This window comes from Passer montanus, unplaced genomic scaffold (assembly GCF_014805655.1).
Source record: "Passer montanus isolate IOZ18808 unplaced genomic scaffold, ASM1480565v1 scaffold23, whole genome shotgun sequence".
Taxonomy (NCBI): Eukaryota; Metazoa; Chordata; class Aves; order Passeriformes; family Passeridae; genus Passer; species Passer montanus.
The window spans coordinates 294,506-319,801 of NW_024366926.1; the positions used below are offsets into that span (position 1 = coordinate 294,506).

The 25,296-nt window shown below is 40.7% G+C and overlaps 1 protein-coding gene across 5 annotated transcripts in view; it reads right to left on the minus strand.

Moving 5' to 3' along the window:
• MMAA (metabolism of cobalamin associated A) overlaps positions 1–25,296 on the minus strand; it is a 42,468-nt gene that overhangs the window by 6,532 nt on the left and 10,640 nt on the right. The window contains exons 4-10 of one of the 5 annotated variants that reach the window (XM_039710437.1): positions 15,290–15,765; positions 14,133–14,255; positions 12,897–13,067; positions 12,510–12,595; positions 12,019–12,168; positions 5,138–5,215; positions 2,729–2,805 (exon numbers count right to left, since the gene is read on the minus strand). In XM_039710437.1, coding sequence (XP_039566371.1) covers positions 2,737–2,805; positions 5,138–5,215; positions 12,019–12,168; positions 12,510–12,595; positions 12,897–13,067; positions 14,133–14,255; positions 15,290–15,765 — 1,153 coding nt within the window. In that variant the 3' untranslated portion in view covers positions 2,729–2,736. The other 4 variants (XM_039710436.1, XM_039710434.1, XR_005627587.1 and 1 more) reach the window with 4 other exon arrangements.

Sequence of the window (25,296 nt, forward strand, 5' to 3'; positions counted from 1 at the left end):
CTGCAATTCCTCAGACTTGGCAAAGGCAAAATACCATTTTGTTCTTCTTTCAATTGTAGATGTCCAAGTCCAGGTGCTTGGTGAAAAAATAAACTTGTTTCCTATGTAATACTTTTGAATTTGCTGAACAACCTAGCAGGTCAAATAACTTATTTTGAGAAGAAACAAAATCCTTCAGTCAGTATACTGCTGAAGTAAAGGAGTTCAAAGGGGATCAAGAGCATTTTATAAAAGGCAAATTGAAATAGAAACCTACAAGATCCTCTTTTGAGGAACATCAGGGACCAAATCTCAATGAAAATCCCTTCACAAGTATCAGCACCCCCTACCCTGTCCCACTGGGCGGGGATGGGGTTTGCCTGCCTCCCTGGGAGGCCTAAGGCCATCACCAAACCTGGCAGCCCTGGGGGCTCCCATCCTCGTACCCCAGCTCCTGCACTGCCAGGTATGACTGCCACCAAAATCCTCTGTCACCTCTCTGCTCTCCTCAGGCAGACAGAGCTGTGCTCAGGGGCTTCCAAGGGGCAGAGGAGCTGTGCTGACCTGAAAGGTGAGCTGGATATTGCAGTTTAATGTGGCTGCTAATCAGGAGGCTTCTCATGCCTACTAAGTAAATGTCCCTATTTACTTTAAATAAAACTGTGTCAGAAGAGCCAAAACAAAAATACCTATCCAGAGTAAAGCAGACAATACTGCTTGTATGTGAAATACTGTGTGTGTTTCACAATGTGAAAGTGATACTGCTGCACAAAATATGATGTAGCCCATTTTGCAAGGTTGCTAAATTATGTATTACTAAGAGTGGCACACAGTCACCTATTAATACATCTAGAGCCCTTTGTTGCCCTATTATCAATAACAAACCTTCTGCACTATTTTGGGAAATGACCTTTCTCCACAGCCTGGTGTAGCACGAGCCAGGAACCTCCTGAGCTGTAATTCCAGCTCCACCATTGACTTGCTGCATGGGGAGGGAAAGTTGCTTTAACCTCCCAGGTGCTGTTTCTTTTTCTGTAAAGCTGTAGTGACACTGGCCTCCCTCTCAGCTCAGTGGAGTGCCTTACTCAGTTCAAATATTTGAGCAGAGCTCTGGGGATGCAAAATGCCAGATCAGTGTGACACATTGCTGCAGCTGCTTAAGGATATTAACAGTGCAGAAATTCAGCTGCAGCTGGAAGAACATATTGTGCAGAGCTACAAGGTTCTCTTTTCACAGGTGAGAATTTATAGCCACCAGCTTTAGGCTACAAATCACCACCCAGTAACCTGTCAGTATTTTCAAGCCAGAGTTTCTTTCTCAACTCACAAGAAAGAAAATCTCAGTGCTTGGTCCCACCTACCTGGCAGCAGGATTGAGGGTAATGTTCACAACCCACATAATGGTAAAGGATACACCTAAAATAACAGCATACAGGGACCACAGGATGAGAATTACTGGGACGAGAGGAACACACAGCAGATACTCAGTTTATGCAGCCTGGGACATTTCAAATGTCAAAAAAAAAGCTGGGTTATAGGAAGTTCCAGAGATTGAAAAAATAGAGCCCAGAGAGTGGAGACTGTAACAACACCAGCTCTTTCTCTCTCACTCTAAATAAATAAAAGTCATGACTAAATGAAGTCATTCTGAAAACATGAATTATTTCACATTTCATTTGCTTTGGCAGAATATTCCCAGGCTTATCCCCCTCAAGCTGCAGGAACAGGTGGAAAACACTAACAAAATACAGGAACGTGCATAAGCATGCAGTGAAACTATAGGAAGGCTACATTCCCAACTTAGAAAAAAAAAAAAATAGTCACATAACTCTTTTCCAAGGGACAGAAATCAATTTGTTTTCAACACCTCGCTTCTCTCCTGTATTGTTACAAAAGATACCATCAGTATTTGAGAGTTGTCTAATAACTCTCTTTAATAATTTAACCAACAGTTTCCAAATAAAATTTACTTTGTGGCTTGAAACCCATCCTGCTAGAGGAAATTCCATTTCAATTCCATTGTAATTGACATCACGACTCAAATTCCTAAATCTGGATCCCTAGTTCTTCAGAAATGAAGGGAGTTTCACAGCCTGGAAGATTTAACCTGAAAGCCACACCACCACACCCATATTTACATTAGGAAGTTCCCAGGGTGAGCACTGTTCCTCCATCAGGATGATCCTAAAATGCCCTTTAAAAACTCCTTAATTATTATTTAAAAGCCCTTTGTTTTACAGACAGGGAGCAATACATTTGGCATGGAAGTTTAAGCATGACATGATTCAAGTTTATAAGGATTAAATTACAGCAGCTATTGCAATCCATGTTTGAATTTAATATTTAATATGTCTCTACTGACAGATTTCATTTACTCATCCTAATTAACAGTGCCCAGAGACTGCTTTTTCACCTTCTTCAGACTGAACTACGGCCAAATGTGAGCCCTGGGGTGGGGCACAGGCATCCCGAAGGCAGCAGAGGTGCCGGCGGCCGAGCGCTGCCATACAGCACCACCTAAGGGCTCTCCATAAGTACTGCTAGGGGATGTATGGAATGAGACCTATGGATTGGCTCCTGGATGCTCCCAGCCAGCTGCCAGGCTCCCAGCACACACCAGGGCCACCACAGCAAATATCTCTGAGCAGCTGTTTCCTCTCGGAGTCGCTGCCACTGATTCCTCAGGAATCTTCTGGAAAAGGAAGTTACCGAAAGCTGCCCGAGGAATAGTTTTCAGAACAAGATTTACCTCTGTCATCAGCAGCAATTTGTTTCTCTCTGTGGCAATCTCTTGGCATGCAGACAGGGTGGTTTGTTACAAACACTCTAGATTAAGCACAGGAGGAGAGAATATTATGGCTTGAAGATTTAGAAAGTGAAAAACAAGAGTAGCTTTAGTTCTATCCAGCTTGTACAGTATTTAAATCTCTATTTCAGCTTTTCCAGGCAATTTTTTTTCCTTCCTAATTTATACAAGTCTTGCTCATAAAAATATCTTCTTTTGGAGTGGTTTTGTGATGCAACCTACATAAGGAAATACCACACTAACCTGAAGATCCACTTAGTCTAGCCTGCCTTAATCTCAAGAAACACCCAATAAAGAAAAAAAAAATATAAAAGCAAAAGTATTCAGACTGACCCACAGAAATGCCCTTGCATGTTAGATGTTCACTAAGGTTCAATGTTCAAAAATGTTAGATGAGAGCTATTCAGACTAGACTAGTTTACAAGGTCTGTGCCTGTCTCCACAGTTATGTTTTCTGAGATGAAAGAATTGGCAGTGGGCCAAACAAGATTATTTTAATTATCCCGGTTTCCCTCTGAAATTTCCTGTCCTGTTTCACATGAAGTTTACCACCCCAAAAAAGGAAAACTGACCTACCAGGCAGGACAGACCTCAGGCAGCCTTTATTCTAGGACCTTATTCCATCACGTGTAGGCACATGCTCCACTGCTGACCTCTCCTGACCTCAGGGTGTGGAGAAGCAGCAGCATTTCTAACATGGAAGGAATTGTGTGTGGTGAAAATGAGTGTCTGGAGCAGCGTCTCCAGCTAAACTGAAAGCCACGTGCAATGTGCAAGACATGAAACCGGGACTTTCAACACATCCTAATTCAAAATAACTCTTTAATGTCAGTACAGAAATAAAGCATTCAGTGGCTTTTAGTCATACTAGTGCTGTACAGTAGCCATGCTCTGCTCCATTGCTGCAGGTGTGGAAATGACTGTACTAAAGAGTCCCACATTAAAGACTCCATTTCTAAGAATGTCACATTCTAATGGATAGTGACAAGGAAAAGTGAAGGGCAACAATATTTGAAGTCTGAAACATTAATTTTCAAATCTAATCAGTTTCTATTGCCACTGCACACAGAAAAAAACAGTCAGATTGTAAGTGGTGCATCACAGCACTCATCAATAACAAAAAAGGGTTTTTTTACTTTTACTGAAACTGTTTCTAAAAGCTTATTGATCTTGACCAGAGTTCCCCACTTCTCCTGTAAATCAGAAGTTAAGAGCATTACTTCAGCCCCTTGTTTTGAGTCCTGCAGATATCAGATATTAGCAGCTGTTGTTCAGTGAAGACAGACAAATCATACTCACAGCTCAAAATAAAGAAATCCTGTTTGGGTGAGCACAATTTGCTCTGTTCATCAAGCAAGCAAGGACATGAAAAGTCATTCCTCTCAGCCTCAGATAGCAGTCAGGATTTCCAAGTAGATCATTTTGTTAAGATTCGTGCAATATAAATAAAAAAGAACAATATTTGCAACGTAATTCCCATTCCCGTTTGCTGATTATTTTACTTGACTGAGCTCTACCAGATACCATGCACTTGCCATGCTTTTGACCTGGCATAGAGGGCAGAAACCAGTTTCTTATGCAGCTGCCTGTTCTGAAATGAACATCTGATCTATCTGATCTCAGTTTTGCAATGGCAGCAATATTAGTGCTCTCCATGAATTTTACGAGATTGGGATAGCTGAATAGCAGAGCTTCTCTTCAAATTTCAGAAGAGGAGGGACACCAGAGCACAACAGGCTTGTGAAACACATGCTGACCTTTTAACACATTGACCTGTAGTGCTCTGAAAAAGCACCAATGAACAGAGGGGAGAAGTCAGTGCTGGAGGTGACAGGGTGGAAAGGAGAAAACCACCACATTGGCAAGGGAGAGTGACCTCGTGTCCATGAGCATAAAGGTGGCTCAGGATAACAACATTTCTGGCAGAAAAAGTATACAAATACTCAGTTGTTTCTTACTCAGATCTAGGTGTAAAAGACAAGCATCTGAGCAACAGTAAAAGCTCCTGGTCTAAGCTTCTGATGTGGTAAGGCACATTACATGTTGCAGCTTCTGGTGTCACTAAAGGGCCTTTGTCCAGTCAGACTAAGAATTTAAGGTGAAACAACCAACTTACTCCTTGCTCTTATTTTACAGGCTTTGCCAGATGTGACCAAATAAAGGCACACATTCAGTGCAGACCCTCAATCATTTTCAACCACGTTCAATACCACTTCTGGTTCTGTTTGTGAAATCTTTTCTAAAAGACGTAAACCAAGAAGAAATTCTTAGCACCCTAACTTCCATTTCTATGGATTATTTTGCCTACTTTGAAATCCTAGGAAAGCTTCTGTAAATAAGAACAGATCTTACTGCGATGGCTGAAGTCTTTCTCCTTCCATGAGAGGAGGCTCTGACATCACAGTCTGGGAACCAGCTTAGCTCCTTTTCCTGAAAAGAGGCAGAATACATCTTAGTATAGTTGACTTGTCCCTGTATTTCCCATCCTCCAAATCTTCCTAGGACGGTGCCTGCTTTCTTCTAAGATTTGATGAGAGAGAGAAAGAGGAGTAAAGGGCAAAGGTAACCAAGAGGTCAAGAAGAGATGCTTTCCCTCAGACACTGCTAACAAGGCAGAGCACAGGAGTTTCACACGGCTTCAGAAACCCTTGTTCCCTGCTGGTGAGCTCTGTCCAAGCCCGGGTTCACCGAGGTCACAGCAAAAGAAAAGGTTGTACTTTTGTTGATCAACGCTGCTAAGCAACAAGTCATAAAAACCAACATCACCCTTGTCTTCTGCTGGTTGCAATTAGAGAACTACAAACAGGATCACAGATTCAGGGCCGGGAGAAAACCTTTGGCAGTGTGAGTGTGCACTGCTCCCAGCCACACAGCTCGTGCAGCAACTTCTCATTAGACACACAGCGGCATCCCCAGCCATTGCAGCCTGAGCAGGGCAGGTCAGCCCAGCCCTCTGAAGCTGTAATAGCCTTTGGCTTCTCAGAGTTTGCAATCTTTAGGTGGTAGTGGTCACTTTCAATTGAAGAAACAAAGCAGAAGTGTTGTCAGCCCCTGATTAACGTCATGAATATTTGAGTCACGTTAAAAGGCGCATAACTAAAGCTTTTATAGGCTACTCTACCAGTGGAAGAGATGTAAGAGGAAATGAAGACATAGTGACAGAGCAGGAACTCACTTTGCCACAGTATTTTAAGGAAGAATACAGCAATCTTATCAAGCATTCTGAAGGGTGAAGCTTTTAAGTTGTTACAAGTCAACAATCTTTTACTCAAACTACAAGAACTTCTAACTATTCCCCACTTCGAGCACAATTACAAACAAACCCACCTAGTGCCAAAGGACAAGCATCACTTGGTCCCATGAAACACACAAATCCAAAAGACAGGGACAGGAGTTGAATTTATAATTTGTGTAAGCCTCACACAGCAAACGCTGTCAGTCACATCAGTTTCTGTGGCTTCACAGTGAATTATCCAAGATAATTCTTATGCTCCCATGGGAGGAAAAGTAGAGAAATTATGCATTCCTCTTGCTGCTCCATAATGTACCTTCTCATACACTGTCATGAATGCCAGCCCCTCTTTTCCTTCCTCGTTCAGCAGCTGAACCATACCTTAGTATGACAGGAGGGAACAGAGCATATCTGTCATCCTTCCATTCTAAGTATGGACTCTAATTGCTTCTGAGTTTTTAATTTTGAAATTTTTACTATCAATTTAGAAATGCTGGTAACATTCCATTATGAGGGGTGTGGGTTACTTTTAAATAAACTGCAAGGAATATGACCATGGAGTAGCTGAACTGTTTTTTGGAAGAGGAATCCTGTTGCTAGTCAGTCTGTGCACTGATGACTGTTCAGCTCTTCAGGGGAACACACTAATGTTTCCTTAAATACATTCTTTACCAACTTTTGTTCAATATTTCACCAAATTATAAATGTTTTAGAACAGTCCAGCAGGAATAGTTACAGAAGCACTAAACTCTGCAAAAACAGAGAATGTTGTTCTCATTTTAACTCATAGAGTATGTTACTTATTGACTGTGCATCCAAGGGGGAGCAACAGAGCACTCTGAGAAAGGAAAATAAAGGGGAAAAAAGGATGTTTGTACCAGTACAGAGCAAGTCAGTAATTGAATCTTGCCACAATACAAAAGAAAACTGTAGAAAGTGAACTGCGTACAGTTTAAAAAAAAGTTCCTTTGCATTCTTTAGCTTTGCTCAACTCCCATGCCCCAAAATCTCAAACAGCCAACACACTGCAGATTTCACAAATAAGCAATATATGTGAGGAGAACATAAAGGCTGGAGCAGCATGCACAACAGGAAGTAATGCATTCACAGAAGGCGAGGGCAGATTAGATATCAAAGGAAAGTTTTTTATTACTTAAAGCAGGACATTACAACAGAACAGTAGTCAGGAAGGGGTCACTGGGTCCTGTCACTGAAAACAGAGAGATTAGATATGAAAGGAATAAGTCACACTAAGAGCATGAACTTGCTAAGAGCATTTTTTCAACCTTAAGTAACGTGGCTGTAAATATATGTGGGGCTCAGAGTAAAGACTATTGAACTGTAACCCTTACACTCTCTGACCTGTTCCAGAGTCCTGGGTAAATCACTTGATCTCACCACACTTGTTTCTGCCAGCTGTGAAACACCAGCAACATCTATTACACAGGGACCTGGGGAAAAGTTTCACACTTAGAGACAACTGCAAGACTTCGTAGAAAATGACTTTGTGTATCCTAAACAGTTTATTCCTGACCTCCCTTACTCATTTGTCTAACAGTTTGTCATACCTCCAGCTACAAACCTCCTCTTGCTATTGGCTTCTCATGAAGTTGTATTATTTTCCCATACTATTCTGCAGTAGCTGTGGGTTTAAGTGTTAACATGAGAGCAGCCTGACAACTCCAGAAACTAAGAATATGTCAACATCCTACTCAACAGATTTGTTTACTATCTTTTTTCAGAAGCCTGTTTACTTGAATAACATTTTAATGCATTTTAGCCAAGTTAATCCCACAAGGCTAAAAATTATGAGCTGGGAACATTCTTCCCTATCTTGGGACACAGTGGATTGTTTATGGAGTTGTAGCTGACCAGCTGAAGCTCTGCAGACCTTCTGAAGACAATGCATCTGCCCAGCCCACGAGAACATGAACAAAACTGCACAATTAACTGAGCAGCAGCTGACTCCAAAACACATCACAGCAAAATCTGACAGGCTGTAAACTAAACTATTTCATTACTACATGGAAGGCTCAGTTCATAGTTTGCACAGGACAGCTTTTCAGTTTGGCAGGGGAATCACTGAAAAACAAAACAGGGACCCTCATTTACTGCTTCATTTCCAAAGACTCCCTTCAATACAAGGATATTTCTCCATCTACTGAAGCATGAGGCATAACTGAACACATAAAGAAGGCAAATCAGATTTTAAATCATATTTTCATTTAATGCTCTGCTTTAAAAGGAAAATGCAGTTTGAAGAACCTGCTTAAGCCATTGTATTTCTGCTAAGAGTTCATTTATAAATTAACGATATTATAAAAGAAGCAACAAAATGAGAAAATAATGATAGCCCACGGCTGGAGTGGATCAGTAGATCTGCATCCAGAAAACAAATACTGAAGAAGCTGTAAAACATACTTTGCTTGAGCTGGTGTCATTTAAACAAAGCTGCAGGTTCTGTTTTACTTGCTTGGCAGCTCATGTATAACAGACAAGGAAAACAGCAGTCCTGACAGAAGCAGCAATGGCCATAATAAGGGTCTGATCTAGCAGATAAACACAAATGAGGTCACCTCAAAAACTGCCACCTTAAACAAAGGGACTATCAAAAAATTGAGAACTCACTGGTTAAAATGCTGCTGCTCTCATTAATTTGTTCCCCACCTGACTGCCATTTCTTCTGCAAGGTACCACGAAATACAGTCAGTACTTAAAGCTGAAAGGACTCAAAGGACACAAGACATTGCTCTTGGTTTGGGGCACTCTCTGTCATATTCAATAGAGGTGTTTAAATAAAAAAGAAACTGTAAGCACTGCATTTCTCTCACAATTCAGCATGGTCATGACAAAGTCACTGTGCTTCTGCCACTCCACACATTCCTTCAGCTGCCTCTTTGTAACTGGCTGCAGCAACCCCACAGCAGAGATTAGGAAACAGGAGTGAGTAAGTGGTCAGAGCTCAGAAGTTCCGGCAATTTAGGTGGTGGAAACCACTAACACCAGCTACCCCTGTGCAATCTTTCTTACCAAGGAAATGCCTCAGCTGTATGACCCCCAAAACACCACAATGCCCTTCCTTAGTGTTTCACTGCAAACTGTGCCCAGCAGGCAAAAGTTGGGATCACAATATAACAGCTGGGACAAGGGGAATGAAGAGGAAAAAGCATTTTGAGGGGAAAAAAACTCTGAACAAAACCAAACACCATGAAGGTAAAAAGAGGATTTAAGTAATCCAATTCATTGCTATACTGGAATTGGGTTGCCAGAAGCCAAACAGGTGAAATTGAGCTAAAGTCACCATACATTTTACATCCATGTCCAGAAAATCAAAACTGAAAATTATCACTTCCAATATATTTCTTTAAAAATTAATTTATCTAAGTACCAACAGGCTCACAAATTCTCCTGTTTTATGGTCAGGTCTCCAAAAATCAGTGTTTTTCCACTTTATCCTTCACATTTAGTGGGTACCAGATGAGCTCTGCTTTCTAGATCATAGATCAGGAAAATGTTTCCTCCAGATTTTTCTCAAGGGAAAATCAAAAATAAAAGTGCTTTTGGTTGGAAGCAGTCCTGTCTTCTGCAAGAAATAAAGAAAAAATACCAAGCACAACTGACCATTTTGTTTGAATCCAAAAAACATAAGTCAGCTCAGAAAACCACAAAACACTATTTTTAGAGACAAATTATTTTAGTATAAAGACATTTGCTATTAAAATATCATGAGTGACATTTGTCCAATCTGATGTCTGCATAAAAAAAAGTCTAACTACATTTTCCTTTTTAATAAAACATCTATTTTGAAACCAGATGGTTAAAATTCCCTTCTCCTACTGTACAGTGCGTAATAAGTAACTACAGCTTCCAAAGAGGGACCAAACACCACTGTGTTCTATTTATATGCATACAATTTATTTAAAACTAAGGCTGTGGTCTGGTGCTGTCAGGCAGTGCAATGTTCTTGCTGTCACTCAAGGTGAGGAAAGAAAATGCAATCCATTCTGGCAACAGCTGCTGCTATATTAGAATGGAAAGCTGCAGTGTCAACTGCTCTGAGATGACCCCACAACCAGAATCAAACCCTGCACCACCACAAACCTCACTCTCCTGCCCTCCCCAGACCAAATCATTTTACATGGGCATCCAGTTTTTATCAACAGATCTAAGGCATGCAGAAATAGAATATTTGGAAATTTATTTTTTTCCAATAGTGTGTAGTAATTTCTTAGTGAGTGTTTAGACTTGTCATGATCACTGCATATACAGAATCCAACAGAATTCTTTTGCAGAGTACTGGATAGGTTTTCCATTCATTTCTGCTGCAGCAAAACATCTGAATCCACACATAGAAAAAGTGTATTTAATGTTCACGTTTACATAAAGCACCCATCAAGAAGAGAGTAGAAAACAATGCTTAGAGACCATCCTTGAATGCCTTCAGCAGCAGGTCTGCTGCCAGCCCGGGAGACAAGACCCCTTGAAGAACTTTTTCCTCCAGAAGTGGGATCTTATCCTTGACTGCCAGGTGACTGCGGAAATGCTGCAGCATGTTTTCCTGGATGAGGTTCCACATCCACACCTTCTGCTGTTTCCGCCGTTTGGCAAGCAGCTCGCCGCTGGTGAGCGCGAGGTCGCGGAACTCGGTCATTTTGTCCCACATATCCGAGATGCCCTCCCCGGTTTTGGCGGAGATGCGCATTACCTGGTGGAGTCAGAGGAATTGCCAAAGCCAAGTTAGCTGCTGGCCTGGAGGCTTCCACTACTGGATCAGAGAGATTGCATGGAAATTAAGAAATGTGTGAGCGAAGCTTCCTTCCATACTCATTTCATGAGGCTCCAAACATTTCTGTGCCTTCTGCCGCAGCCTCCCCAAAAATCTGGGATTCAACTAACTAGAAGTGGACTCTGAGATCCATACTATTTGGGATATTCGTCCAGCTCCTTGTTATGAGAATAATTTTTAGTAAGTCCTTCAGCTAAGAGGCATATTATTGCTCTTTCACTTAAATGTAGAGTTAAGTGCATATTCTGGTTGCTCCTCTTCTGCACTTAAAATCTGCCAGGGTTTTTTGTTTTTTGGTGGTTTTTTTTCCTTTGCTTTCCAGACCAGGAATTAATTTTGCCAATAATATTTCAGAAATCTAGCACAGTCTTTCAAATTGAACAGCCTGGGTAGTTTTTTTAAAAAAGCTTCTCCCCTTTTCCACACTTAGAAAAGAAAGGCTAATCCTCAGGTAGCCCAGCTGATTTAAACTCAGCTTAATGGGTCAATTTCAACACCAGGGCAGAACAAACCTCCTTTACAAATGGTTTATTTATAAAGGAAGTGAAAGTGTGTGTGTGCTTATTCTATATACACATATTAAAAACTAGTACTGAATCTTCTCCTTAAAAATCCACAAAAAAACTTTTAGTAGATAAAACACAGCATTAAAACTGAAGACTCAAAGGATGACAATTCCAATTATCTAGCCATTTTTATTATGTGAGAAACTAAAAAAAATTAAAGCAATAAAGGAAACACGTGAACTAGTGAAAGAACAAAGATAATCACAGGCTTCAGAGTTATAACAGAGGGAGAAGTAGATTAAGGGAAATTTTTAGATATGCAGAGTTTGCAAAAAGCAAGTCAAGGCTGCACCACTCCTGATGTCAGTAATGCCTCTGCTAGTGCAGAGATTGCAGCTCCAGGCAGAAATCCTGGGGAGAAGGACTGGCTTTGCAGCGTTTCATGTGGCACACCTTGAGATCAGAGGTGAGGCACAGAGAGCAGCAATCACCTCTCCAGCACACTGACACTAAACAACCAACTGCAATTTTTAAAAAGAGCCTAGGGAGACTAGAACAGCTAGATGAGAATATACCAACCTTCACTCATTCAGCACGTTTTCTGGGAGGGAAAAATACAAAAAAAAAAAACCCTAAACACATCACCAAAACCCAAACAAAACCAAACCAGACCCAAAGAGCCCCAGAAAACACAGGGAAGCCCACAAACCTTTGGCCTCCAAACCTTTGACCGCCTGCGAAGCAGCTTCATGGCACTGATGTACTCAGCCTGGATCCTCCGGGCGGGCACAACTAAGTCACCATCAGCCTTATTGATAGCAACCAGGTCTGCCATCTCAATGATGCCCCGCTTGATGCCCTAAACCAACAGGGACAGCAATCAGGAGTACCCAGAGGGGCTGTGACACGCTGATTCATCACAAAAAGCAGGTCAAAATGCTTTGGTAGTTTCTAGTTTTCTTTCCCCCAAAATATATGTAACTAGTAAACATGTCAAAGTTAAACCACAGAGTATCAAAAGCTTACATCCTAATACTTTTAAAATCAGAAAGGGAGCTTAACTGGGCAGTAAGTGAATGACACTGAAAATACTTAACAGTATAATGGACAAAACACTATTGATATGGACTTTCTGCACAGATACTACATGCTGAATGTAAGTTTCTCTTTCTAGTCCCAATAAGAGAAACTGAAAAATACCTGTAATTCATCCCCACCCGCAGGTGGTAGCAGTAATATAAACATATCAACCATATCAGCCACAGCAAATTCTGACTGGCCCACACCTAAAAAATTAAATTCAGAATTTACCATTTACTACAAACTTTCAGTCTCATTAATGACAGTAATTGTGACAGATCCCAGCACTGCCCCATGAACAAATCCCACCAACAAAACAAAGACAACAGGAAAAAGAAGAGTTTAGTAAAAGATACAGGACTAGAAAACAAGACAGAATGAGCATTTGTGTTCAAGCAGTGACCATGTATGAAAACATGGGCAAAGTCAAGGCAGAGGTATGCAATTATTAGCACAGCTTATTTTCATATCACAACAGGACAATCAAAGTGAACTCAAAGCACATACCTACTGTTTCCACAAGAACAACATCGTAGCCTCCTCCTTCACAGAGCAGAATGGCCTCATTTGTGGTCCTTGTGACACCTCCCAGTGTCCCACTGGTTGGAGATGGTCTGATGTATGCATTCATGTCTCTTGACAACTCAGTCATCCGTGTTTTATCACCCAGCAGGGAACCTTAATGTTAAATTATTTCAGAAGTGCAACACAGCCAAATTCCCCCTGCTCCCCACTTCCCACCAATAAATGAATGAGGAAAGACAGGTCTCTTGTACAAAGTCAGTCAGATAAGAATATCTTAGTCACTGCTGCTCAAGACTTAGCTGAGGACTAGGAAGCTACTCTCTGGTTCTTCTACTTCTCAGAAGCTGGAAAGGCCTGTCAGGCAGACCTTACTGCTACCAAATATGAAGAATCTGTGCTAGGTAACAAGGAATTCTACAATTCCTGAATGGCTTTTTGAAGCCTACACACATCAGGCCATGCAGCTGATTCTTGTCTACTCCTGTCCAAAGGGACAAATCTCTGCACTATGATTCTGGCACACCTTGATGCAGGATGTTTTGTTTGAAGGGAGCTGACATGTGTTGCTGCCTTCCTTCTACTCAAACAAACTGCAAATCAGATTCAGTGAGATCTACACACACTCCAAAAGATGGGAGATGCTCAATTCATCCAACTGTTGCAGTCTTGCTGTCACATTTTGCTCCTCCACTGATGCATCCTGAAGGCATGCATCAAAGAACACAGTCCATCTTAGCTCCATGTCAATGCAATGCTCTTGTTATTTCTTTATAAACAGTTACACACCTCTAACAGCACAGAAGCTGGAAAAATTAATGAGCTGCCCCTTATGGAAAGATCAAAATCAAGACTGTATTATTTGTATCAGAGATACCAAGAATCAGGCACACTCAGCTTGTAATTTCCCTACAATTTTTTATTGGAGAGTTACAGATCACAGCCTGTCATCAGTAATCCTGCACAACTTCAAAAAAAATTCAAATTTAGAAAAATAAATTGTAAGGCAACATTTGAACACTGAAAAAGAGGAAATCTGAAAGAATTACAACACTGATACATATTTTCCAATTTTGTATCGCATAGGAAAAAATATGAAAACTTGATTTGTTTTATATTTTACTGTTATGGGCACCAAATTTTCTTCCACTTGGCCCAAAGAGATACCTCAGTAGTTGACAAGGTATTAGAAACTTGACTCAAACCTTAATTCACACTCACCACCACTTGTACTAGAGGAAGGGTCTACAGCCAGCACAGACACTTTGTGGTTTCTTTCCGTAAGCATCTTCCCAAAGCATTCTATGAAGGTCGACTTTCCAGCACCAGGAGGACCAGACAACCCTAAATAATCACATTAGGAAGAAAAAATCATTTTGTTAATCAGATAAATAATACATCTCATGAATATCATCAACATCTAGTTGATAATAATTCATACTTGAACACAGTATCACAACACAGGCAAATAAAAGCTATGCCAAAACAAAATAGGAGCTTGGCAACACAGCAGCACTTCACCACCCCTCATTCTATTGACACCAACAAAACACTGAGTTTATTCACATCTGTTTCTTCCCCCCCAAATAAAATTACTTATACTGTATGACTTATCCTTCAGAACTTTCAAAATGCTATACATTAGAACTGCATTTTTCAGATTTACTACGAAAGAAACACTCCAAAAGGAAAAGCAAGCCTGTACCTTAAAGAGCTGCTCTTTCCAAAAAATGAGGCCATTTATTTGCATGTCAAAGCTCACAAACTAAGATTAGCACCAAACTTTTCTCACTCCCATGCCCCAGTTCTTGTTCTTACTACCTTTGAACAGACAGGAGAGATGACAGCTGGGCATGACACATGTTAGCAGTCCTTCTCTTTGTAAGGGAAAAAATATTTTACAGGTTCCAGGAGAAGCAGGTTCAAGTCTCCTTCAGCTGAAAATCAGGCTGCTTAACAGAGGGCCATAAAACAGTAAGGTGCATGTTCTTCCTTATGAAGACTAAAAAAAGGGATTCAGGAAGTGTTCCAGAAAACACCTTTGGGAAAAGACCAGGTGTGCTTCACAACATCTTTCCCCCAAGTGTAGGTAACATCTGCATCAATCTGCAAACTAACTAATGTTTCACCTTATAATGGTTACACAGCTGACCCTGAATAACACACTCCCAAGAAGCAATGATAATTTCTAAAGCATTTTCAAAAGCATTTTTCATCTCAAGCCATAATTCCACCGGACAACAGAAGTAATCGAGATTGGTTACAAACTACAAAAAAATAACAATCCGAGACTACAGACCAAAAACAACAGTGATAACAAAAGGTGAGGAGAGTAATTACATGTAAGCAACTACTAGACAAGACATAAAAGGACTAACCCACTCTAAAGGCAAGTGGCTTTCCTTGATTTAACTTTTCTTGTTCCCTGTGGTAGGATAATACCTTCTGAAGGAGCACCTGGGCTACTTTCTTCTTCCTACTCTGAGTTGATTCTATGAGTGTAATGGCTTCGGCTAAGCAGGCTCTGTGGCCCTGGATTAGCCCCTGGTAAAGTCTGTCTACAAGCCTCTGCTCCCTGTCGGAAAGTCCCTCTGCTTGCTGCTCAGGGGCTGCTTGCTGGCACAGCTCTCTCCTCCAAGCATTTGATGAACAAATCCATTTTGTATGGCAGCCGTGTGCTGGCCCAAGAGACTCGATGCCCAGGAAACCTGCTCGGGAAGCGAAGCGAAAGTTCATGAAGTAAGTTCTTCTGGAGAAATAACAACGAGGGAATCTCAGCAGCAAAGAGGGGATCTTCATCTTGTTTGGAGCTAAAAATAGCAGAGCTGTCAGATCACTTCTGTTTGCAGACGCCCTAAAGAGAAGGAAAAACATTTTTACTTTCCTCAAAGCACTTGTGAGGACTCAAATTTAATTTATGCACACCTGTGATCATCAGCTTTGATTTTATCTGTACCCACTGCCTTCAATAAAAAAATGACCATCCTCTTTTCCCGTTAAGCAATACACAATAAAAACATGCTACAGAATGAAAAGCACAGCATCTCTTTATTATCATACTTTATAAATAAAAATATCAAAAAAGCACTTTTAAATAAGCCTCTGAGAGCACACTACAGATCCAGGAGCAATCAATCCTCACGCTTACGGAAACGGCAGTATATTCCAGTTTGACGGGCTATTTTTAGGGCTGTTTTTAAATTATTCGGGATGAGGGCATTTTGGCACTTATATCCATCAGAGAGAGGAAAAAAAGGTGGGGTGGAGGAGAGCTCGGACACAAGAACATTCAGCAATAAACAGGAGGAGCCGAAGCCTCCCCGAGGCGCCCGGGCGCTCCCAGCCCCGCTCCCGCTGCCCCGGGGCGGCCGCTGAGGGGGCGAGGGCCCGGGAAAAGCCGCCACTCCCGGCCGCTGCCCACCATTCCCAGCCATTCCCGGCACCTACCGGAGCCGCCCCGCTCCGCCCCGGGAAGTGACGCCCTCAGGCTGAGCCGGAACCCGCTGCCCCGCCGGGGAAGGGCCGGGAAAGGCGTGAACGCGGCCGGGAAAGGAGGGTGGCGAAGGGCAAGGAGCGCTCCCGCCATTGCCCGGCCTCCCAGAGCGAGGGCTCAGGGCCTCAGGGCTCGGGTCTGGCCATTCCCTGAGTACACAGACTTCCATGGCCGTGGAGTCGCAGTCTGCCTGCCCTGGCCTTACAGTGATCGATGTTTTAAATAATCTTTTCCCTCCCGATTTAGAGGTATCCACTCTGAATCCGTGCATGGCCATTTACTAGTCCTCCTCCTTCGTTTCATACACCAGGAAGGGAGAAAAAAAGCTTCAATCCCCACATGTGCTTATTAAATCACGTTTATTTTCAGCCTTATTAAACCTCCCCTTTAAATTTAGTTTCCTGTCGTGGAACGTTGGTTTATCATGCGGCGGGGTTTGTTTTCCTTCCTTTTTTTTTTTTTTAAACTATTATTATTTCTCCAGTCATCTCACATCCTTTTTTCTGCCCGTCTTCTAGTCGAAGTACACAGATCTATTTCTAATGAATGCAAGCACACAGAATGCACTAGCTGAGCTGTTCTTGCACTGTCCTGCAATGACTTTTTCACAGTGTCATCACAGGGGCAGTGAAAGTGACAGACTATTAAATAGCAAAAGTTTTATTCTGAACTGCTGAATGCACAATTTAATCTCACTGCTGTTATTCCGGTCCAGAAGACGATGATACACAGATAACTGAACACTTCAGGGCTAAGAAAATATGCAATTTTGTGTGCCTATCAGCATGGGATGAAACAAAGGCAGAAAGAGACAAGAAGTTCCATTTCGAAATAGCCTTGTGAGGTCTTTCTGTTTAACCAGGTCTTCATTCACCAGAGTTATCCTGGATCACTATAATCTCTTCATTAACGAGCTTTCTAAGGCTCTCTGTTTCAAGTGCTGTACTTACACCTGGATAGCACATCCCCACTACTATTTTAATAACAGCAGAAATAACAAAAAAAACATTCTACTTAATTGATCCTTCAGTTTATGCCCCTTTGTGTTCTCACAAATGGAATACTTTTGTCAGTGACCTTGATGAACAGGCATGAAAAACTGCACGTTTCATCAATGCTGAAGAGGAGAGGGGAGTGTTCAGTTCTCTATGATAACACTTTGTGGACTGGAATAATGGGAGTGAGATTAAAGTGTGCACTCAGCAGTTCAGAACAAAACTGCTGCTCTTTTATACAGCCCCTCAGCTGTACTGCCAATCTGATATGGCCACAAACAGGCATGAATGTGCTGTAGAGTCATCTGCCTGCAAGAATTGTTTTCAAGACTTTGCACACTGGTGAGGTCTGGAACTCCAAATTACTCAAGTCATCCTCTTTTTTGTTCCCTTTTCCCCCAACTCTGTTATTCAACAAGTTTGCTTTTACCAGTCAGAGGCTACAGTCTCCAAATGCCAGATATGAGAGGAAGACTTCCTATTCCCTTGTCAATTATATACACCCTTTCTTTCAATAGTCTTTCATATATCAGACATTATATATGTCTGCTAGAACTATGTGCACTTCTACCACCTCTGATTTTCTTTTACTATAACCTCATCCAAAGTAGGCAAAATACTCACTTAGAGGCTGGATCATATCTAGAGTCTCCTTAATCTACATCCTGCCACACTATACAGTGTTCTTGCATTTCTCCTATGGCCTTTTAATGTATGCAACCAAAGAGAGGGCTTTTTGGTTGTTATTCCACAAAACCAAATAAATTTTGGTCAGACTCACTGTATTTGTCCTTTCTAATCTCCAACATACAGATTTCTCTTGGCTTCTGTATTCTTTATCCATTCATCATTAATTTACTTAACATTGTTGCTGAGCTATTCAGGAGGGTAATTCAGTAGCTTTCTGCATCAGGCTCTGTTTCTCCTTTTTCTTAAAAATTATCTTTCAGATTTGGGGTGGGGGAGTATGTTAGTGGCCTTGAGGATTTTTAATTTCAAAATTAACTCATATTCCGTGTTCTCTTTGCTTCTTTTACCCAAGGGTGTCAGAAGAATAAAAATGCACCCCCCATAGTTATTCCATCACAGTCTGCAAATTTGTCCAAGATTTAAGAAAATTATCTGTTTTAATCTCTTGCTGCAAATTTATCCCAGTGTTAAAGGAAAGGGCACTGCTGGTAATTCACGAAATAGCAGTCTTCCTTCTGAGCCTATACTAAATCAAACATCCTGTAAAGTGTTATAAATATTGTGCCATGAGCTAAAGGTGCAGGGAAGCACAGATATTCAGGCAAATGTGCAACCAAATCAAGATCATTACAAAAGAATAGAAAAAGACCCTTCTGTAACTTCTCACAGCAGGAATAGTATTAACATTAGAATCTGCCAAATTCAACCATGCAAATTTACATTCCGTCTAACTGGTTTCCCCTTGCAGTTTTAGTTGGATTAGCTCATTCTTTCTTTCTCTGGCAACACTGATTTCCTTGCTCTGTTCACCTCCTCTTTAGGAAAACCCAAAGTAATCTTTGTGTACATAATTAATACAATGATATTTAATATCATCACAGACATTTCTCTACAGCAATGTGCTGTAAAAGCCAATACAAAAACACAGTCCCTGCCATGGTACAAACTGAAATTACAGGGGTAACCAAATGACCATTTGCCCTTTATTTCAGAAGGCACCCCTCAATTAATTTCAGTTTTCACAGAAGCAGAGAAGTTTGATCCAACCTCCTCTTTACAGCAAAACATGAAGCAAGGTAACTACTGATTACAGCCTTCCTTTCAAGAAGAAAGGCTAAGCTTTTCAAGGACAGTCTTGGCACTCTAGACAAAATATACCTCCTGCCTTATCTTAAAAGATAACTGGACACCTGAAATGAAATTACTGGAAAGCATATTCACAGCTGAACATTTACCTGTTGAAATGCAACTTGAGCCCAGGCCTCAGATCTGCAATCGTGACTCAGGCAAGGAAATACCAAAAAGGCTATCTCCCCAAAAGCTCTGCAACTGCTACACCAACAGGTGTTTGCTGACTGTGAGCATCCCAAGGTTTTTCTACAAAGGACAGAGCAGCAGGACAGCTGCCTGACTAGGTGTGGAGAAATCAGCCTTTCCACAGCTTCCCAGGGTCAGCCACCTACACAGGAGGACAGCTCCAGGGCTGAGCAGATTCTCTGTACCTGTGCTGCTGAGGAGCCATGAGGCTGTCAGGGCTGCTGGAGCTTGAAAGCCTGGAAGAAGTTGAGCTTTGGCTGAGACCTACAAGAGAGCATCTGAAGCAAGTAGTAGGAAAAATGATCTTAAATAATTATGGTTTGTATTTGAGTAACATTTTTATAAACAAGGGAGCTGAAGTTTCTTCACAAAGCCTTAGAGCAGTGACTTCAGTGTTTCCTTGTTGGTATGAACTGAGCAGTGATTGCACATTAGCGAGAAGTTACATCAGCCATTACAAGAAAGTTTTCTACTGCTTATGCACAAGTTTTTTAATTGTTAATGATGCACTGCCTGATGTGAAACGATTTTTAAAGGGGACAGATAAAACAATTTTTTCTTGTAAAAGCAACTATCTTTTCTGTAAGAAAAGGGAAAGATGTTTACTATATAGGCAAAACCCCCAAACATTATTCATATACTACTACTGGTTGTAAAAGCCATTTAAATAATGTTCTCCAAGACTGATTCATTGTTAAAATTATAAACCTGGAAGAGCAAGTCACTTGCCAGTAAAATATTATTTCTTTTTCTTTCAATTAAAAAAGTATTTAAAAGCTTGGCTTAAAGAGTATGTTTTTCTCCATGGCCACCAATGACTCATGATATCAAAATATTTCTCATGTAGTTCATTATTACACAGCTGAAAAGGAAATAATTAATTGCTTCCTCCTGTTTTGGGGGTTTTTTTACATACAGCAATGAAACCATACCAAGCATATTAGTAAACATAAAAAATATAATACAATCTGACACCTGGCTTTGCTGAGACACCCTCATTCCCAGCTACTTTTTGCTTAAGGAAAGGCCTAATTGGTTGCAGTTTTTAAGTTCTGTAGTTGCCAAAAACTCATGCTGGAAGTCTCGGTTGTGTGGGTATTTGCTTGCTTACTCTCCAACATGCCCACAAAAGCAAGACTTTGGTCTTACAATCCAAAATTGTGTGCAAGCTAAATGTCCCATTTTTGCAGGCAGCTGTAGCAGATGGATGTGAAAAGGACAAAAAGGGAAGAATCTGCTAAGATTCAGTGTTGTATGATGAACCCATCCAGAAACAGAGCACAACAGCATTCTAAAAGGCTGACTGACTCAGAAAGGGCTTGCTAAAAGCCTGTTGGATCATACTTTGTGCCATTGCTTTACACCACAAAGTAAACAAACACCTTCATTAAATACACCCTACATTTACAAAGCTTAGCCTAATGATACAAAATATTGTACCACAGAATTAAGATGAAAGAGGAATCCTTAAATAAGACAAAAAGGGAAGCAAAAAACTCCAGTGTCCAAACAACAAACCCCACTGCAATCATAACTGATGCAGTTGCATGGGGAAAATTAGCATAGAGCAGGAAAGAAGTCAAATATTTGTTTCAAGGACCTGCTAATAGAGGTCCAGAAGGGAAATCTGGAATCTTTTTGTTCAGAAGTTGGTATTTTCAATTGCTTTCCCAACTAGGCCCATGTTTAGAAAAGAATTCTACATTCAAGCAGCAACCCCATCTCAATATATCATTATATTATGTTGCAAGAATCAAAGATTTCCACCTGCACTTCCCCCCCGCTGGAAATTAGCCATTAATTTGTTGTCTGAAAATTTGTGTTTATCTTTAGTGCAGAGGAATAAAATTGAGAAATAACTCCCGTGACTCTCTCGATGAGGCTTCCCTTACCTCTTGTGGCCAGAAGGGGAAGCTAGCGCTATGCGCTGAGTCACACAGCCCGCATGGATTCCGAACACACGGGAATTCAGTTCACCAGCACCATCGTCAATCTGCCCTGTTTGGCCACGGCAGAGTTTAACCACCTGAGGAACTTAAACATACTCAACATCTATTGAGAGTGCATCCAGGAGGCTTCAGAGTGCAAAACACAAAAGCCTCTCTGCAAGCACGGGTTCCATCTCAGTTTGGAAAATTACTCACAGAAGACCAGCAGCAAGTAAGGCTGTAACCCTGTCTAGGAGTCCCTTACAGCGAGTTTCTGACTTCCCAGCAGGATTTTGCTGCTGCCTTATCTCTGGTCACTGCAGCAAGTCAGGGATCTCTGGGTGACATAAGGCTTACATAGGAATGTCATCTTATTTCCCCACCTAAACCAGAAACAAAATACAAAGCATACACTTTAACAAAAAATTCTGCTATTGTGTTAAAACACTTGCTTAGAGTATCAGTGGGGGAAACAAACAGAAAACTTTATAGGACACATATGAATAGTTGCCTTGTTGCATTGATATTAAAGGTTTTTTATTGTTTAGAATGGAGACAAGAAATCTGCAGTACTCACAGCTCAGATGGCTTGTGATTATCAGCATCCTTCATCCTTTTCAGAGCAGATTCAACTGCATTTATGTCATGTGTTGCAATTTTAGTATGGAAGGGGACAGACTGAGGGGATTTTTTTTCCTGATCAGCTATTCCATTTCAGTTTCTCAGCGTTAAAAACCCAAGTTTTTAACACTGAGAAACTGAAAGTTTGATAGATTAGCTTAAGTTTATTTGACTTAAGCTAATCTATCAGACATGTTAGATGGCTCTTCCCACAGGGCTGTGGAAAGAAACAGCAGCAGTCAGATGCCAAAACTGTAACTAGGTCTGTCCAAAATTTCTAGTTTTGTATCTATCTGCATGTCTCTAGTCTGGCCTAGACTCAGGCTTTCTGCCATTTCTGGAAAGAAACTTCCAGGAATGCTTCACTTCTAGGAACTTCCAGGAATGCTCTCTCTTGCTCAGCCAGAGGCAGACTATTCAAATCATCAGTGGATGAAACATTATAAAAATGAACATAGGAAGTCTTGAATACAAGTCTGGTTTACACACACACACCCCATCCCTTGTCCCTGTTTGCCATTTATTCCAAGAGAACATATCCCTGGTGCTACCTTCTTCTCATGAAGCAAGACAGATACTAAAACAGATGCTGAGTATGCCCATGAGAGTGCAGTCACCAATAGTGGAGGTCTGACAGAAGGCCTTACAAGCCCATTAGTTTTTAAAAATAATCTAAAAGTATGGATTGAACAAAAAATTGATAGTGTTGCATTTAAAGTATTCTAGGAGGCCTCCCGTGTTGCAGTCTCTCCCCATCACCATCCCTTTCTGCTGCTAACTTCTTGTATAGACTTATTCTAAAAAAGACAGAATGAGTGGAGACTGAAAGGATTAAAATAGCAGCTACTTGCAAAATGAGATGTTTCTTGAAGGGAAGGGATGTGGATTTTGTCTTCTCATATTTTATACCAAACACTGAGCTATAAAGTATTTTTTGCTAACATCAAATCAAAAAATGCAAGAAAATTACAGCTCAAGTCAGAGCTCTCAGCTCTTACTCCATGTTTCAGAATCACATGTCAATGACATTTCAGCCTCCCAGTGCTCCTGTTCCAGTGAAGGAAGAGTATGTAGTCATTCAAATCCATACTTCCTTTAGCTGGTGTTCTGGAAAAACAACATTTCATATGTTAAAGCCTCATGATCTACCCATCTAGTTGTGGGAAACATAAAAATTCTGATATCATCTCCTTAGAGTGAATCCATTCTTGTAACTGAGTCTATGAAAAGAATAAAGGTGGCATCAACAATCTGCTTTAATGACAGTGTTTGTATCATTTCCAATTACACAAGTAACACTTCTCCAAAGTCATTAGTGCCCTGCCATTATAGCTGTCACTGCTTCTTCAGCCTTGCTGCTCTGAGAGCAAAGACTCTGTAGGTTCCTGTTAGGAATATTGATAAGCTTCAGGAAAAGCTCTTTTCCAGATGGTCTTTCATGAGGCACTCATACTCCAGCATTCCCAATGATGGTTAAATGCTCATACAGAACACACATCTGAACAGAAAGTGAGGTTTGTTACTAGGATGGTTGTGAAAATCAATACATTCTTTAGCTGCAACTCATCCTTAACTACACAGGCATATGGAACAATGAGAAGAGGGGAAAATAGTTTTTCCAGCTTTATATTAAATCACTATGTGTCAGTAGGTATGAAAATACATTCAGATGATAAAGGCATCCTCACCATCTCTGACAGAATTCAGCTCTTCAAAGTTCAGACCAAGCCCTAAACACAGCACACAGCAGAAAAGCAGCCAAGAAAACATCAAGACCTTTGCTATTCCTAATATGCATTTTTCTAACCTGTCATTGACAATCTCCAATGACCAACTCCCCAAAACCTATCCAGATAACTTCTTAGTGTTTAATATCTTAACTGACACAAATTTCTTCTCCCTGCCCCTAGTATTAAACTGCACAGAATAAAATTAAGTCTAAGACTACTATTTCTTGTCCTATTCTTTGCAAAGCAAAGGAATTTAATTCTTCCCCAGAGTAGCTACCTACACATGCTTCAAAACCTCCAGGTTTGACCCTTTCAGCTAATTTTAAAGCACATGTTATTTACCATGATATTTTAGAACAAACTTAGTGAGCAGGCAGTTTCCTTGCTTGATTCTGCCACCACGCACACAAACACTCCTGCATTAGTTACTGATGACTGCAGTGTCTCAGAGCTCAGACAGCAGGGCAGCAAGTAATTCAGCAAAGGTTACTTCTGAAAACCCTTTGGTCAGCTTTTCTGGAAGACTACAAATACCTAATGATAGTAATCTAACCACATACTTTCTTAATTAATGCATTCTAAATAACGAAGACCACATTTTAAAGTCTGACCTGTAAAAGAAAACTCTTTTTGTTCATTGTGATCTAAGAAAAACATGACAGAACATACATTTTTTTCCATTGAAATAATACAAAATTAAAAAAACCCACCCAACTTTTGCCTCCACTTTAAGGCAATATTTTTAAACAGTAACTCTCAGATGCTTCTTGGATGAATGTTTTAAATCTTATTTAAAAAAGAGAACAGTGAATACTTAGCAAACAAGCAAACAACAGTTTTAAGAGTTTTAGTGTTAAAAGGTATCAGAGAAACAGTCAAAAAAAAAGAAGGGGCAAGAACAAAAATAATAGTTTAATCCAAGAGGATAATTTTTGTCAATTAGTTTAACTAATCTTTTCTAGCACTAATCTGGACATTCCACATGATCAATTTCCAAAAGATATAAAATCTGAAATTTTTAGCTTAATTATGCAAGAGTCCTGAGATTAGGCCAACTTTTTCACAGAATCATTGCTCATTCTCACAAGAGCCTTATGAAAGCATCATTAAATGAAGAACCCCTCAGGATTCCCAGGAAAACATGATGGAAACCTGCTGTATTTCTAGAGGAGTGACAATCACTAAAGGCAAGTGCAAAAGACGATATAAAATACACAGACATAACACATAACTGTAAAGCAAAACCATTTTTTAGAAAGGCAAATTTTAACCAAATAGTAGAAGAAACATTCTAACTACAAAAGTGATTACTGAGTGGAACAGGGTATGTAGGGAAGCTGCAAAATGCCTTCTAAATTTTACTTTAATCCTACCCAAAGCTCTTCTGACCACCCCATACACCACTGAAAAGATGCAAAATGCAGCCAGCCCCTCACCTGACCAACATTTACTGCAATTCTGCATGTGCAGAAGTCATGTAGAAGGCTCAAACATGCTTCCAATTCAGCATTCCTGAAAGAATTTCTCGCAAAGCTTTATGCACCCAAAGTGATGTTTTAGTTTTTCAAAGTTATTTGCCCTCCCCTCACAGCCCTCCAGCCTTTAGACTGA